The 15,236-nt window shown below is 47.6% G+C and overlaps 1 protein-coding gene across 1 annotated transcript in view; it reads right to left on the bottom strand.

Annotated features, from left to right (window-relative positions):
• Nucleotides 1–2,557: 2,557 nt before the first annotated feature.
• The window catches only part of KATNBL1 (katanin regulatory subunit B1 like 1), a 33,124-nt gene continuing 20,445 nt past the window's right edge, over nucleotides 2,558–15,236 (bottom strand). The window contains exons 5-10 of the mRNA XM_056545437.1: nucleotides 14,972–15,090; nucleotides 13,607–13,657; nucleotides 9,514–9,603; nucleotides 6,931–7,020; nucleotides 6,355–6,448; nucleotides 2,558–3,105 (exon numbers count right to left, since the gene is read on the bottom strand). Of these exons, the coding sequence (XP_056401412.1) occupies nucleotides 3,073–3,105; nucleotides 6,355–6,448; nucleotides 6,931–7,020; nucleotides 9,514–9,603; nucleotides 13,607–13,657; nucleotides 14,972–15,090 (477 nt within the window). The 3' untranslated portion in view covers nucleotides 2,558–3,072. The remainder of the gene's footprint in view (nucleotides 3,106–6,354; nucleotides 6,449–6,930; nucleotides 7,021–9,513; nucleotides 9,604–13,606; nucleotides 13,658–14,971; nucleotides 15,091–15,236) is intronic.

The raw sequence follows: 15,236 nt of genomic DNA, 5'->3' as shown, positions 1-15,236 counted from the left end.
GGGTACGGCCTCCATAGTTGCCACCATCCGACCCAGGACTTCCATACAAGTGCGGATGGAGACTGATACCTGGGTCCGAAGGGAGCGGACCCCCGCCCAAAGCGCCAGACGTTTGTCCGGCGGAAATTCGGGCAGAGGCCGGGTCGAATCGAAATCCCAGAACGGTTAGAGACTGGGTAGGACGGAGAACTGACTTGTCCCGGTTGACCATCCACCCGAAGCGAATCAGAGTGTGGAGAGTGACGTCCGAAGATCCTGGGTCCTCCAAGTGAAAGGTGTCTCTTATGGCTGTCACCAATGAGTTCACCATAGCAATTGAGTCTGAGAGGTCCTCTGGGTCAGATGCCGGTTCGGAAGCCTCGTCCACTAGTTCACCAGGGGAATGTGAATGAGTAGAGGCAGTCTTGGAGGGGGGGGGGGGGGGGGGGAGAGATCCAGACCGGGTACGCGGCTCTGGTGTGGCAGAGCGGCGACTCCGAGAACGTCCTCTAGAGGAGCGACGTTTGTGCCCAGATGATAGGGAGGGGCGGGACCCGCGAGGAGAACGTTCACGTCTATCCAAAGACTCAATGGAAGAGTCAGACGAGGCACCCCTAGCATGCTTGTGAGGGCGTGAGGTACGAGGGGACGAAGAGCGGGCTCTCTCAGAGGTCCTGCGCCGGGATGACCCCTTCAAAGCGGACACCATTTCGCGGGAGGCCTCAGCCACTGAACGGGAGACTTGGGACAAGTCAGCCATACACTGGGTCAGGGAAGAAACCCAGGCTGGAGGAGCGGCTGAACCCACCGGGACCGAAGGGGCATCAGGGGGTCTGGGGGAGCAGAGGAGCAGGCAGAGCAAGCGGGCTCAGCGGAGCCAGGCATCTTGGTATTACAGTGCTTACAGGTATAGTAAGTCACTAAATTCCCAGGTTTCTGTTTAGAGGGATGAACAGCCCTGGGTACGGACATAATGGGGAAAAAAGGAGAAGACAGGCACTTTCTCACCCAGATCTGTGTCCCCTGTCAGCTGCAGTGAGGAGAAATTGCTCCGGGCAGCTAGCTAGACTCATAAGGCCAGCCAATAGGGAGGGAGGGGCGTGCTTGGAGCAAGGCACGAAGTAACTGACCCCTAAACACAGAAAATCGCGCCCACATTGGGCGCTGCTTCGCGCCTCAGAGCTCCCCCCGGTCAGTGGGCGGAGCTACAAGCATCGAGGAAGAAGTGTCATGGCACCCGCTCCTTTTCCCGAGCGCCCATCTAACTGTATACGCGCTCGGGGGAACGGAGTGGGCGGCCAGAGCGCCGGCAGCCTCTGCCGGCGAAATGACAGTAAAACTGAGCTGGCGCTGAAGCGCCCGGCTCATAACAGCGTGGCGGCTGCAGCCACATATAAGGCGCTGTGAAGGGAGCTATAAGCCGGCGCTGAGAGCGCTCGAGCTGAAAAGCGGCGCGGCTGACAGCAGCATATGAGGCGCTAAGTAGTGTCCAAAAAACACACACCACACACAATAAAGGAATTTTTGTAATATATACCCCCTTAGTGTAACTGCTCCCCCAGCAAATGCAGCCCCTGTTAAAAAAAGCCCCAAAAACTGAGGGTCTCCAGAGGTTGCGAGGCTGTACCTGTGGAAAAAGGTACTTACCTCAGTCAGAAGAACTTACCTAATGGAGTCTTCAGTGAAGTCTTCAGCCAGCTTATGGTCCCTGCATCACGCCTGGCTGCTATGCGCAAGCGAGGTGAGCAGAGACATAGGGGGACCCGGACCCATGAGGTACCACCCAGGCGCTGACCGTTGGCGAGGGGGGGTTAACAGCGCATATACACAATGTCTATGCCCCCTTACTCGCAATGGGGAAACAGTGAACCGCAGTTCCTGAGTCCCCACCTGAAAACAGAAAGAAAAAGGAATAAAAAACTAACACGTCCCTATACTAGGAAAACAAAAGACCTGGTCTGGATAGCCCAGACCAGTCCACCTCCTTCAGACACTAAGCTTAAACTGACTGACTAGCTCAGAGCCTGAAGGCGGGTATATCCTGCTGGGAGGAGCTGACTTTTTTTTATTACTATAGTGTCACACCTCCTAGAGACAGCAAGATACACCCACGGTCTGTGTCCCCCAATGGAGCCGATAGAGAAAATGAAGTTGTAGCACCTGATTAGTGCTGCGATTTCACTGCTACAGTCTTTGGGCAGGGTCACATGGGGCGTATCCGCAGCATACTACACGTTGAGGACGTGCCGATAGTATTCACAGAGGGACTGCAGAGCAAGCTCCAGGCAGAGGCCGGGTAGTTCTGTGGCAGATTTCCCTCTGTAGTAATCCTCTGCTACAAGCAGACACACAGCGCTACCTGGCCGCAGCAAGGAGCCAACTCTGCAGTCATTCTGTGACTGCTGTCGGCTCATCCGCAAATGGACTACACTGTGAAAGCGCCCCATGTGACCCTACCTTTTCTCTGGATTACTGTAGTATTTTTTTGGAGCTTCCATTCCGGTCAGAGATTACTTGTAGAGCAGTGCTCTACTAGGTTCACCCTATTGACATGCACTATGCATACCAAAAATGTCATTCTATTGCAAAAACTTCTTTAATATTAGGGTTTCAAATAATATAACAAAATAAACAAAAAAACGGCTGCAATATCCAGTGTCCCGTGTTAAAATGTCAGTTTTAGGCACATCGTTTTGCACGTTCTTGTAGACACAGTGCAGTTCTCCAATATGCCAGTTTCTCATATATCTTGATCCCAGTGATGATGCAATGGTACAAAAACTCAAGTTTTTTTTTCCCTGCTCCTCGGGATAAGTGACTTTCACAAAGTTCGTCACGCAGGAGTACTCGGTAAACATTACCTCAGTCTGTTAAACCACTACTTGGAAAGAAGACTACTTCAATATGAAGCAGGCGGACGCCACCTAGTCAGCGGCAGTATAGTGAACGCGTGTTTTGGAGACAAAGCCCTCTTCGATGAGTTAGTGGTTTTACTAGTTTCTTCTTCGGCCGCGTTCCAGGATTCTGAAAGGTCCTCAAGTCTGCTGTCTCAAAGTCCCAAAACACGTGCAGGATATTTGGTGAAGCCTCGTATCAACGGAGCTGTGATAAGTATCCATCCAAGTCCTGGAACAAAGCAAAGTCACAGGGTTAGCAAAGGAAATCTGCCATTTGTGTTTTAAAACCGAGGGCATTGTTTTTTTTGGCATTTTTTTATAAAGATTATTTTCAGTAATAAATTCAAATATCGTAATGTACCACTAGGGAAGTTTATGCAGCGATGACTTTGTATACTTCAGCACTGTTCATACCACCATCAGGGTTTCCATTATAAACAGCATACAAGATGGTATGAGCAGTTTGCATGCACTACAACGGAAGTGGAGTCCTGACTGTCAAATAAGCCGGGGCACGGATGAGAAGGGGGTCAGGAGAGGTTCCAGCCCTCAGCATTTCAGGGTTTTGGGAACACCTTTGACCCTTGGCACCAGAGAATAAAATATATTTTCTATGCCATAGAAGCCCAGACAGGTATAGGAAAGGTGCCATGCGTCTCCCAGCACTAACTGAGTCAGTAATTTGGAACGTGAACTACAGCAAACAGATTCCCTTTAAAGCATTTTACTTCTTATAAAAGCACTGGAAAGGCTAATAATAGATAATTGATTTATAACCATTTCTAGGTTGGCTGCCATCTTGGGTCCTTCTTCCCCTTACGAAGCATACAGTTTTGGGGTGAGGGACCTGCTCTGAGTCAGCAAGTGATACATCAGTGACACAGAATGTGTGTCCACTAATTTACACTATAGTCTCTTATAAGATGCAGAATTTCCTTGTAAGGTTTTATAAGCAGGAGAAAGGAGAACAAGTTGTGAAGCTGCATCTCATAGGACACACCAGGAAATGTGCACACAGAAGTGACAGGTAGGAAGTCAGGGGAGTTGTATAACTCTGCAGCTAATCATTGTATGGATTTATCCATTACATCTACAGGTGAAAAATTAGAATATTGTGCAAAAGTCCATTGTATTTCACTAATGCAACCTAAAAGGAAAGGAAGCAGGTAGGCGGATGCGCTGACCCTGGACTTAATGAAGCACAGTGGACCAACATCAGCAGATTGTTAGATCAGTCATATATTCTATAGTCCCATATTTTATAGCCCCTCTATTTCCCAATGGTATATTATAATTGGTCACGGCCCCATACTGTACCACCCTACATATCAGTCATGACTTTACATATACCTTCCCTCATATATATTCAGATATGGTTTCAGATACACATTTACACTTTTATATTAAATTTTTCATATCCTCATTTACATACCTCTTCTCTTATTGCATGACACTGTCTGTTCAAGTCCCATTTACTTATTGAGACTTTTTAGTCATGACCCTATACAGCGGAGCCCATACAGAATCAGATGCTCCTACTTCCACAACAGCACCTTGGATAAACACCTTTACTACCATCAGGGTAATGTCTTTTCCTTATACACTCCTATTGTCTTCAGGGGAATGCCCTTTACTGAGATCGGTATACTTCCAGTGTTCCCGTGCATCAGGAGCACGTTCCTAATACGGAACGGCGGACTGACAGTAAGCCCTGCTTTCCCTCGCAGGTCCCCGATGAGCCTCGTTTTGATTTCCTTCATTCACAAAGGTTACGTCATCTTGCTCCTCTTTGTTTACTATGCGCTACATTGTATCCACCCCCACCACTCAGTATCACTATGGCGAGCATCACACATCAGCCTATTTCTGAGAGCGTGATTAAACTCCGCTGATCGGGAGCCTCCAGCGCTGCCAAATGGGCAAACATAAGTTTTATACCAAACTCAGTCTAATTTTAACTTTTATATATGTATATTTTCTAATGTTTTTATCACCTTTTATGTTGTATGTTATATTTTGCAATTTAAGAGTAATGTCATTGTGACCTTTCACCCGGAACCATTATGGGTCCCGGGTATTTTAAATGTATGTGTTTGAACCCCTTGTCATATGCCTGAAGAAGAGACTGGCACAAGACTCGAAACTATTGTTGCGAATAAACTTCCTTTTTTATTCTATGGATCTGCCTGCCTAAGATTCAGTACTCTACCAGGAGGGGAAGCTCCCGGAACCCAGTCCTCCTTTTATGTGTCCCAGGCTTTTGGTTCACATTATCCCAGACTGTATCAACACCAGCAGATGACATGGCTCCACAAATCATAGTAATTTGGGGGGCCTTTGGGGTTTTCATCAGCTGTAAGCCATAATCATCAAAATTATGACAAATCACGGCTTGAACTATCTTGCTTTGCATGCAATGAGTTTCATATATTAGTTTCACCTTTTAAGTAGCATTACTGAAATAAATGCACTTTGTACAATATTCTAATTTTCCGAGGTTAACCTGTATATCTAGCTATCCTGGTCCCTGATAAATTAAGAGTCCATAACAGAGGTGAGCGGTTTGAGAACTGCCCGGAGGAATTTGACAGATCCATACACAGGAAGCCAGCCACTAGGAGAGACCCCTGCTTACATAGAAAAGTGTGTACTCGTCTGCTGGTGTGAATGGGAATCACATCACCGAGCTGCAATAATGGAAGGGGGTCAAAATCTATGGATACGACTGAGCTGGAATAAAACAAATGACACTGCTACAATATTACTGGTAAGTTACCACTGTGGTCTCCTTACATACATGTATTTATTATAAGATCATTTTACATCTCCATCTAGTGGTCACTTGTATGATAGGATGTGCAGAACAGTAATACAGAAATCTCCAAAACTACATGTTGGATCTAATTCATTCTCTTAAAGGAAAACTGTCAGCTTTCTTCCCCCGCACTAACCAGCGGTACTGGCTAGTAGTGCGGGGGACAATGATCATTTTGATCCTTACCGTGCCCGGATCCACCACGCCGTTCGGCCGTAATCTTCTATTTTCAGTATATGCAAATGAGGTGCTAACTGGCACGCTGACGTCAGTGCCGCTGTCCGCAGCGCCGCCCAGCTCATCAATATTACTCCGCCTCTTCCTCTTCTCACCGAACTGTAATGAAGAGAGAGGGGAGGAATATTGATGAGCTGGACGGCACTGCGGACAGCGGCACTGATGTCAGAATGCCAGTTAGCACCTCATTTGCATATACCGAAAATAGAAGATTAGGGCCGAACGGCGCGGCGGATCCGGACAAGGTAAGGATCAAACTGATCAGCGTCCCCCGCACTACCAGTCGGTACCCCTGGTTGGTGCGGGGGAAGAAAACTGACCGTTTTCCTTTAAAACCCAAATAACACCATCTTCCTCCACCAATGATATAGACAACAAAATGGTGCCAACTCTCCACTGTTGACAATTGTAACGGGAGCTACCTACCTTGGCTATGTTGCCAGTATAACCTGGTACCGATGCAAGGTGACTTTCTTGTTGCCACATTCCACTAAGTTGACGCTTTAATATCAGGACATTTCTGAAAGCAAAGTAGTGAGTTAGCAAGGGGGCGAACATCACCAAGAACCACACATCACATATGGACAACTAACACATTCATATTATATATTTAAAAAATCCCTCTCTTCATCTCCCTATAGCAGTGTTACCCAACCAGGGTGACCCCAGCTGTTGCAAAACTACAACTACCATCATGCCCGGACAGCCAAAGGCTGTCCGGGCATGCTGGGAGTTGTAGTTTTGCAACAGCAGGAGGCATCCTGGTTGGGAAACCCTGCCCTATAGAGATCACAACTAGGGCTGTGTTCTCCCCTCAGGTTATCCATTAATCTCCCTGTACAAAGCCGCACAGATCGTATATCAGGCATTACCGCTCTTCTACCTATGGATAATTCACAGGTCTTTACTACATTTCACCCCAAGTGTAATACAAGACGACTGCTGACCTTTCACCCTCCACATACAGCAGGACCGGGGCTAAAGAGGAGTCTTGGCACTTACTCATCTGATGGCTCTTCCGAGCTTGTAGATAACTGCGTCCACCATTTCTTCACAATCGCCTGGAGCCAGTTAAGACCAACAATAACATATCTGGAAATTGTAGAAGAAACTCCATTAATTTTAGAAGGAATTTGTATGATGTAGGTTACCTCTTACCATGACCACTCAAACACAGCGATGTAAGACATTGAATCCTGTTACGTAAAAGAAGACTTATTCCAGGGTTTTACAAAAGTTTAAAATATTGCTGGGGACTTCTAGGAAAAATAAAAATAAATAAAAATCACTATACTTACCTACCCCCGAGTCCCCTACAGCACACTTCAGCCACTTCCTGTCCCAAGATGCTTATCCCTTTTTCTGCAAGCTCAGTGCAGGGCCTACCAGTTCAGCCAATCACTGGCCACAGCAGTGTTTTGTCCGATGACTGGATGAGTGGGCAGGTCCTGCTTCAAGCGCTCTTCTTGGAAACAGGAAGACGGAGGCATCAGGGGATTGTAAGGAGACGAATGGAGGCTGCAGGGGTAGGAAAGTATTTTTTTTCTAAGGCCCCAACAATACATTGTGTTTGTAATACCCCAGAATACCTCTTTCACACCTAATGACTGCATTTTAATTTTTTTCTCTCCTTCTAAAAGCCTTAAAGGAGTACTCCACTGGAAAATATTTTTTTTTTAAATCAAATGGTGCCAGAAAGTTAAACAGATTTGTAAATTACGTGGGGAAGAGTACGGCAATGCCGCCGAGCTTCCTGCACTCACCGCTACAGCTTCCAAAGGTATGCTCCTAGACGACCTCCTCCAGCGGGGACTTGAGGCAGTTCTGAGCGCCCCTGTCATCTGAAGTCCCCGCTGGAGGAGGTAGTCTAAGAGCATACCTTTGGAAGCTGTAGCGGTGAGTGCAGGAAGCTCAGCGGCATTGCCGTACTCTTCCCCACGTTTGACACTGTATTTTCTATTTACTTCCTCGCACCACCGGACAGTATACTTTGGATATCTATACAGTGATGGTTGTCTTACTACCCTCATTAGGCTTTCTTAATCAGTGGTGCCATCCAGAAATTCTCTTTTGTATTTAGATTTTTAAATTACTTCTATAAAAAAAATCTTAACCCTTCCAGTACTTATCGGCTGCTGTTATGATCCACAGGAAGTTCTTTATTTTTAAATTTCTTTCCAGTCTGACCACATTGCTCTTCTTCTGTCTGTCAGGAACTGTCCAGAGTAGCATAGGTTTGCTATGGGGATTTGCTCCTGCTCTGGACAGTTCCTGACACGGACAGAGGTGTCAGCAGAGAGCACTGTGGTCAGACTGGAAAGAAATAAAAAAAATAAAAGAACTTCCTGTGAAGCATACAGCAGCTGATAAGTACTGTATAACTGTATAACTTTCTGGCACCAATTGATTTAAAAAATAAAATAGTTTTTCACTGGAGTACCACTTTAAAATGAGCCATCACTTACTTGTATTAAGTATTGCCAGCATTATAGGTCTTTTAGTTGTATTGCACAGCTGTGTGGAATGGAAGCAAAGTGCCTGCTTGCCACCCTCCTCTGCCTCCCCCACTCAAGCCCGCCCCCGTAACAAATATGCAAAAGAATTCACTCTCACGTCACTAGGACGTGAGACTGCGCTCTGCTCTGAGAAGTGTGCAGCAAAGCAGAGTGCAGGCACCAGCAGGCTCTTATGTACTAGCTACGTGAGAGTAAATATTTTTGCAAATTTATTACAGGGGTGGGCCAGAGCGGGGAATATTGAGGAGGCAGGGGAGCACGGAGAGCCGGCGCCACACCTCCTTTACGCAAAGCTAGAAGACTGAAGACCTATAACTCTGGCAATACTTCTTTAATACAAGTAAGTGGTTCCTCATTTTAATGCTGTCCACTCGCACAATAACCCTGTATATTGGGTTTAGTGCGGGTAACCAGCCTGTCAGTTTCCCTTAAAGTGGTACTCCGCCCCTAGCAGTTACGCCCCCTCTCATAGACATAAATGGAGAAGGCATTGCATGACATCACGACCACAGCCTCCCATAGTGTTCAGAATGCCGGGTGACTGCACAGAGATCGCAGGGGTCCGGGCGGCCTACCCCCATGACCAGACATCTTATCCCATATCCTTTGGATATGGGATAAGAGGTCGAAAGGGTGGAGTACCCCTTTAAAAACTCAGCATTCGGAGACAGGGTCCCCACTGTTTCCAGCGAGAGAACCAGCATAATAAGATTCTACAGCACTGGGTCTCCTGCTGGACATGGGTGCAATAGGGCTGGAGCGGGAAGCTCGGTCTCCTCATGCACAGTTTTAAGAAGTGGGGCAACAAGTGGGGCTCGGTCTCCTCATGCACAGTTTTAAGAAGTGGGGCAAAGGTGGTCTTCGAGAGGTTTCATCTGATTTACATTGGCAGTTCCACAGTTTTCCCCAAACCATTCTAAATTTATGGGGCTAAAAAATAGCTGGAATTTGGTTTTGCATCTTATTAAGTGAATGACACACAATACCATCTGCACTGACAAAGCTGGGACAGTGAACAATGATTCTTTGTAACATGGTAAGAAGCAACAAATGAAACAAGGAAACTCACTCTTCAAATTTACTATTCAGTAGGGATTTAACCAGTGGTAACAGATCAACACAGCAGCCGACCGAGACCGTGGCCTTGTCTTCTTGAAGGCTGAAAAACAAAACATTAAAAAGTGTCACTAAAACTTACAGTATTAAAAGCGTACCCGTCAGATCCAACAAGTTTTTTTCCCTCAGTATGCTGTCTGCTCACATCTCCCCTAGCATTAGCACTACAACTCCCAGCTTGTCCTCACTGACAGTAGCGGGACACAAGCTGACAGTGGGAGGATTTTTCCTCCAGATGAGCCCTGCGCTCACAGCTGTCAATCAAGCAAGTGTGTCCATGACATAGGTGATGACGCATGGACACAGCAGGACTAGTATGTGTCCAGACAGGCAGGGGAGGGGGGGGGCAGTTGTTTGACTGGCTTTTTCATTATGAAACACTGAAAATTTTCTAAAGAAAGCAATTGCAAAACCTATTGGTTATACATGCTTTACAACATATCAAAAGTTTTTGTATATGACAGTGCCCATTTAAAATATAACATTGGACGGTAAAGCTTAGAGGGGGAACCGGTCATCAGATCTCTTAAAGGGGTACTCCGCTGAAAGACATCTTATCCTCTATCTAAGGAAAAGGGGATAAGGTGTCTGATCGTGGGGGTCCTGCTGCTGGGGGCCGCCGTGATCTCCTGCAGCAGTGGTCGTGATGTAACAGCCATGCCCCCTCCATTCATGTCTATGGGAGGTGGCATGTTGATAGACACGCCCCCTCCCATAGACATGAATGGAGGGGTGTGGCGTGGCGTGACGTCAAGAGGGGGCATGGCCATGGCATCACGATCATGGGCTCCGGCTCCAAGCATTCTGAACAAAATGTTCAGAACGCTAGAGTACCCCTTTAAGCAGTACAAACCCTCCTCAGCACATTGCAGCAGTGGGTACAGTATTTGTATGTGGTGCCCATAGTTACCTCTGTTTCAGCACTATTGAACAATCCTCTGCATTAAGTTCCCGGCTGTCTGTATGTCAATCAAGCGGGAGTAACTGAAGAGGGTGGGGGCAGCATGACCGCAGGGGCAGCAGCTCCACCCCTGTGGCTACTTAGCCGGCAGCGGGGAGCAGTGAATAAAGGAGGATTTTAACTTATGGGCGTCAGAGGTAACTCATGTCGTGGAAACATGTCAAGAGCTTTTATCGTTTGTGGTCTTAGTGTCCAGTCTGTGACCCATCGCTAAAATGGGCAGAGCAAAATGTGTGGCTAAGCGCTTCACTCCCTGCTATCTGTGCACGCGACTGACAGTCTTATAGTCTGAGTGTTAAAAACTTTTGATATCTCTATGTCAAATTTTTATTTATTTTTTTAAAGGAAATCTGTCATCAGAATCACCCGCACTAAACCTGTTACACAGGCTTGTAGTGCGGGTGATCCTGATTAAAACGCTCCTTACCTGGTTAAAAATGGTTCAGCGCTTCTTAAGATATCTATATTTTTAGTTTTCTGTTATTCCCTGGCTTGGGACTCAGTGGGAGGTGTTATCATCTGGGACTCGGCTACACGTCATTCTAGCTGGGCAGAGCTGCCGCCCGGCTCATGAATATTCATCAACTTATCCTCCTGGTCTAATTCTTCTTTCTCGGTCTGGTGTGGAGGGCCGCGCATGCGCCGCGTTCCGTACACCCGGAAGCGGCGTTCTCCCCCTGGCTTCACTCAAGCTGTGGCCCTATACAAGTAAGAAGACGGGCTGCATGAGTGAAAAGCCGGGGGTGGGAGGAAGGGAGGGACGGAGGGTGTATTTATTCACAAACAGACCGAGAAAGAAGAATTAGACCAGGAGGATAAGTTCATGAATATTCATGATATTCTCTGCCCAGCTAGAATGACGTGTGGCCGAGTCCCAGATGATAACACCTCCCACTGAGTCCCAAGCCAGGGAATAACAGAAAACTAAAAATAGAGATATCTTGAGAAGTGCTGAACCATATTCTTCTTTGTCTTCTTCATTGGGAGTCCCATCTTCAGTCCCGTCCGGTCCACATTCAGTCTGACAATGCCACAGCCGTAGGGTACATAAATCGTTAGGGCGGCACTCGCAGCTAGGCAGCCACGGCCGAGGTGACCAAGATTCTCTCCTGGGCGGAGAGCAAGGTTCCGGCCATTTCGGCGATTCACATCCCGGGGGTGCTCAACTGGGAAGCGGACTTCCTCAGTCGGTCCTCACCCGACCGCGGCGAGTGGTCTCTACATCCAGAGGTCTTTGCGCAACTCTGCAACCTCTGGGGCATTCCGGACGTGGACCTCTTCGCGTCCCGGCACAATCGGAAGATCCTTCCTTTTGTGTCCAAGTCCCGGGACCCTCAGGCTCTGGCCGTGGACGCCCTAGTGATTCCTTGGGTGGGGTTTGCCCTGCCCTATCTGTTCCTTCCTCTTCCGCTCCTTCCCAGGGTGCTGAGGAAGCTCAAGGTAGAGGACGTCCCCGCCATTCTGGTAGCTCCAGATTGGCCCCGAAGGTCGTGGTACGCCGACGTAGTCAGGCTCCTGGACGACACTCCACTGCGCCTTCCGCTCCGTCCGGACCTGCTCTCTCAGGGTCCTCTTTGCCACCCCAATTTACAGTCGATGCATTTGACGGTTGAGACCGCGGTTTTGAGGGCCCGCGGGTTCTCTTCCCAAGTCATTCGCACCATGCTCAAGGCTCGTAAGCCCTCCTCCGCACGGATTTACCACCGTACTTGGAGGTCTTATTTTCGTTGGTGTGAAGCACAGGACTTCTCCCCGGTGACCTTCTCTGTTCCCCGTCTTCTCTCCTTTTTGGAGGAGGGGTTGGAACTGGGGTTGTCTCTCCCTTTTCTTCTGGTTCTCAGACAGTTTTGGGTTTTTCCTTGACCTAATGGTCTCCTCCTATTGCTCTGGAACTTAAACTGACTAGCTCAGAGCCTGAAGGTGGGTGTATCCTGCTGGGAGGAGCTGACTTTTTTTTTTTTATATCAGCATAGTGTCACACCTCCTAGAGACAGCAAGATACACCCACTGTCTGTGTCCCCCAATGGATCCTTCGAGAAAGAGATTTTACGGTAAGTGTTAAAAAATCTAATTTTTACTTTTTGAAAAAATTAGAGGGCTTCAAAGTAGAGCAGCAATTTTCAAAAATGTCATGAAAATTGCAAAATCTGAAGGGACAGATGTTACAGAACTACAACTCCCAGCATGCCTGGGCGGTCTAGGCATGCTGAGAGTTGTAGTTTGGCAACATCTGGAGGGCTACCGTTTGGGCACCACTGTAACAAGTGGTCAAACTGTGACCCTCCAGATGTTGCAAAACTACAACTCCCAGCATGCCCAGACAGCCTTTGGCTGTCTGGGCATGCTGGGAGTTGCAGTCCGGCCTTCCTAATGGTTGCCACAGAAAAGATCACTTTCATTCCCTCCACTCCACCGTCGATTCCCTACCTGTGACGTGATCTCTGCTTATGTCTCCGATGATCGCTGCGCCCCACGCATCTGGTCCTCAGGTAAAGGCCTCCATCTTCTCCCCCCTGTTCTGCCCGACATCCAGGGGTGGGCAGAACGGGGGGTTTCCATGGCAACCCCCTGTCCTGCACTGCCATTGGTCAGAACTCAGTTCTGACTAATGGCAGGGGATAGGAGGAGATCACAGCACTGCGACCTCACTCCTATCCCTTAGGATGATCGGGGCTGTCACTGACAACTCCGATCATTCCTATTTTCCGGGTGATCGGGTCACCAGAGACCTGATCAGCCCGGAATTGGAGAAAATCGCATGTCTGAATTGACATGCGATTTTCTCCGATCGCCAACATGGGGGGTGTCTCAGGACCCCCCTCGGCGATGTTTCGGGATGCCTGTGGAATGATTTCAGCAGGCATCCCGATATGGTCCCCAACCGGCTAGTGGCGGGGACCGGAATTCCCACGGGCGTATCCATACGCCCTCAGTCCTTAAGGACTTTAAAACGGGGGTGTATGGATACGCCCGCCGTCCTTAACAGGTTAAAGTTACAGCGCCAATTTAGTATTCGGTTACTGATCTGTAGCACACAATCTAGCCAGGAAAAGAATATGGTAAAAGTAATAAAAGTAGATGTTACCTGTTCGTTAGAACTGGAAGACAATCTGCGATCACTCCTAGATCTTGCATCCTGGTAAGAAAGAATAAGAATATTACATTTTCAGGTAAGTAATGTTCGCTTACTGTAATCCCGCCATATACAGTAGGGTGTTTCACCTACAATCAGAGAGACATTTTACAGCCAGAAATCTCTCGACAATCTCTGTGTAGCGTAGGGTGTATAAACTTATAAGTGTAATTAGGTGGTGCATGAAAACTCTGCACTGGGCTGATGTTACCATACACCATTCAGTGTTCAGTGCTCCGATACATCAGTGTTGTGGCGTCCATGTTTAACAAAGGCCAAAAGATTGTGCCAGATCCATGTGATCGAAGAACTCAGCTGTGCCAAAGCGGCCCCAATAACTTTCAATGAGGTCTGCTTGGACCTATTCTAATAGCAGGAACAGAGCTGTTTGCTGCTCTATTCTTGCCATTAAAGGGGTACTCCACCCCTAGACATCTTATCCCCTATCCAAAAGGATTGGGGATAAGATGTCTGATGGCGGGGGTCCCGTCGCTGGGGACCCCTGCATTCTACCACGGACTTGCATTGAGGGGGTGGGTGTGACGTCACAAGGGGGTGTAGTCGTGATGTCACGATCTTCCGTTCTCGTGGTCGGTATGGTATTAGCCAGAGGGCCTCCAGCGATTCCGGAAGCAGTTACAGGTGGGTGCTGCATGGTAGAATGCGGGGGTCCCCAGCGGCAGGAGTCATCCAGAAATAGTATAACACGGCAGAATTCTTCCAAAAACAGCACCACACTTGTCCCCAGGTTATATGCAGTATCACAACTTTGTTCCATTCACTTCAATGTAACTGGACTGCAATGGAACACAACACCTGAGCACAGAGGTGGTGCTATTTTTTGGAAGAAATTTGCTCTATTATTCTATCCCCGGATAACCCAATGACTAATAGGGAATATCTGATGACAACAACTGCCCCTCTGCCCTATTAGGCCGGGTTCACACTACGGACTATCCGCCATGAGAAATTCTGGGTGGACACGAATCCGTCTCCATAGACAGCGATACATTTCCGAGCGGATTCTGCCAAAAATATTAACATGAACTTACTTTAGGCGGAGTCTGGAATTAATTTCTAATTTTCTGTGTAAACGTACCCCTTAAAATAATGTTTCCCAACCAGTGTGCCTCCAGCTGTTGTAAAACTACAACTCCCACCATGCCCGGACAGCCAAAGGCTGTCCGGGCATGGTGAGAGTTGTAGTTTTACAACAGCTGGAGGCACACTGGTTGGGAAACTCTGCTCTGTGTATGATCACTATAGAGGGGAAGCCTGCTTGAGACCCCCATCCATTAGCTTGAGCTGTGGATATACCTGACTAGATAGGCTACAAGTTCATTCACGCTGCGCTTCCTCCAGAAAGTAAGAGCTACATTTAGCCTGAGGTTTCGGCTGAAGAGGACCTGCGCCATTGTATCATGATCCTGGGACACCTAAAAACAAATAAGGACAAAGTTATTACCACAAAGAAATGTTATATCGATGAAGGTAAAAATCTTACTATGTGCAGGAAAAAAGAAAATGACAGAATGCAAATCGAATAAGGAAATAAAATGAGATGTTTTCATAGACTTGAATG

The sequence above is a fragment of the Hyla sarda genome, chromosome 11, assembly GCF_029499605.1.
Source record: "Hyla sarda isolate aHylSar1 chromosome 11, aHylSar1.hap1, whole genome shotgun sequence".
In the NCBI taxonomy this organism is placed as follows: Eukaryota; Metazoa; Chordata; class Amphibia; order Anura; family Hylidae; genus Hyla; species Hyla sarda.
The sequence above is the reverse complement of the archived record's forward strand: the minus strand, read 5'-3'. Positions and strand labels throughout refer to the sequence as shown.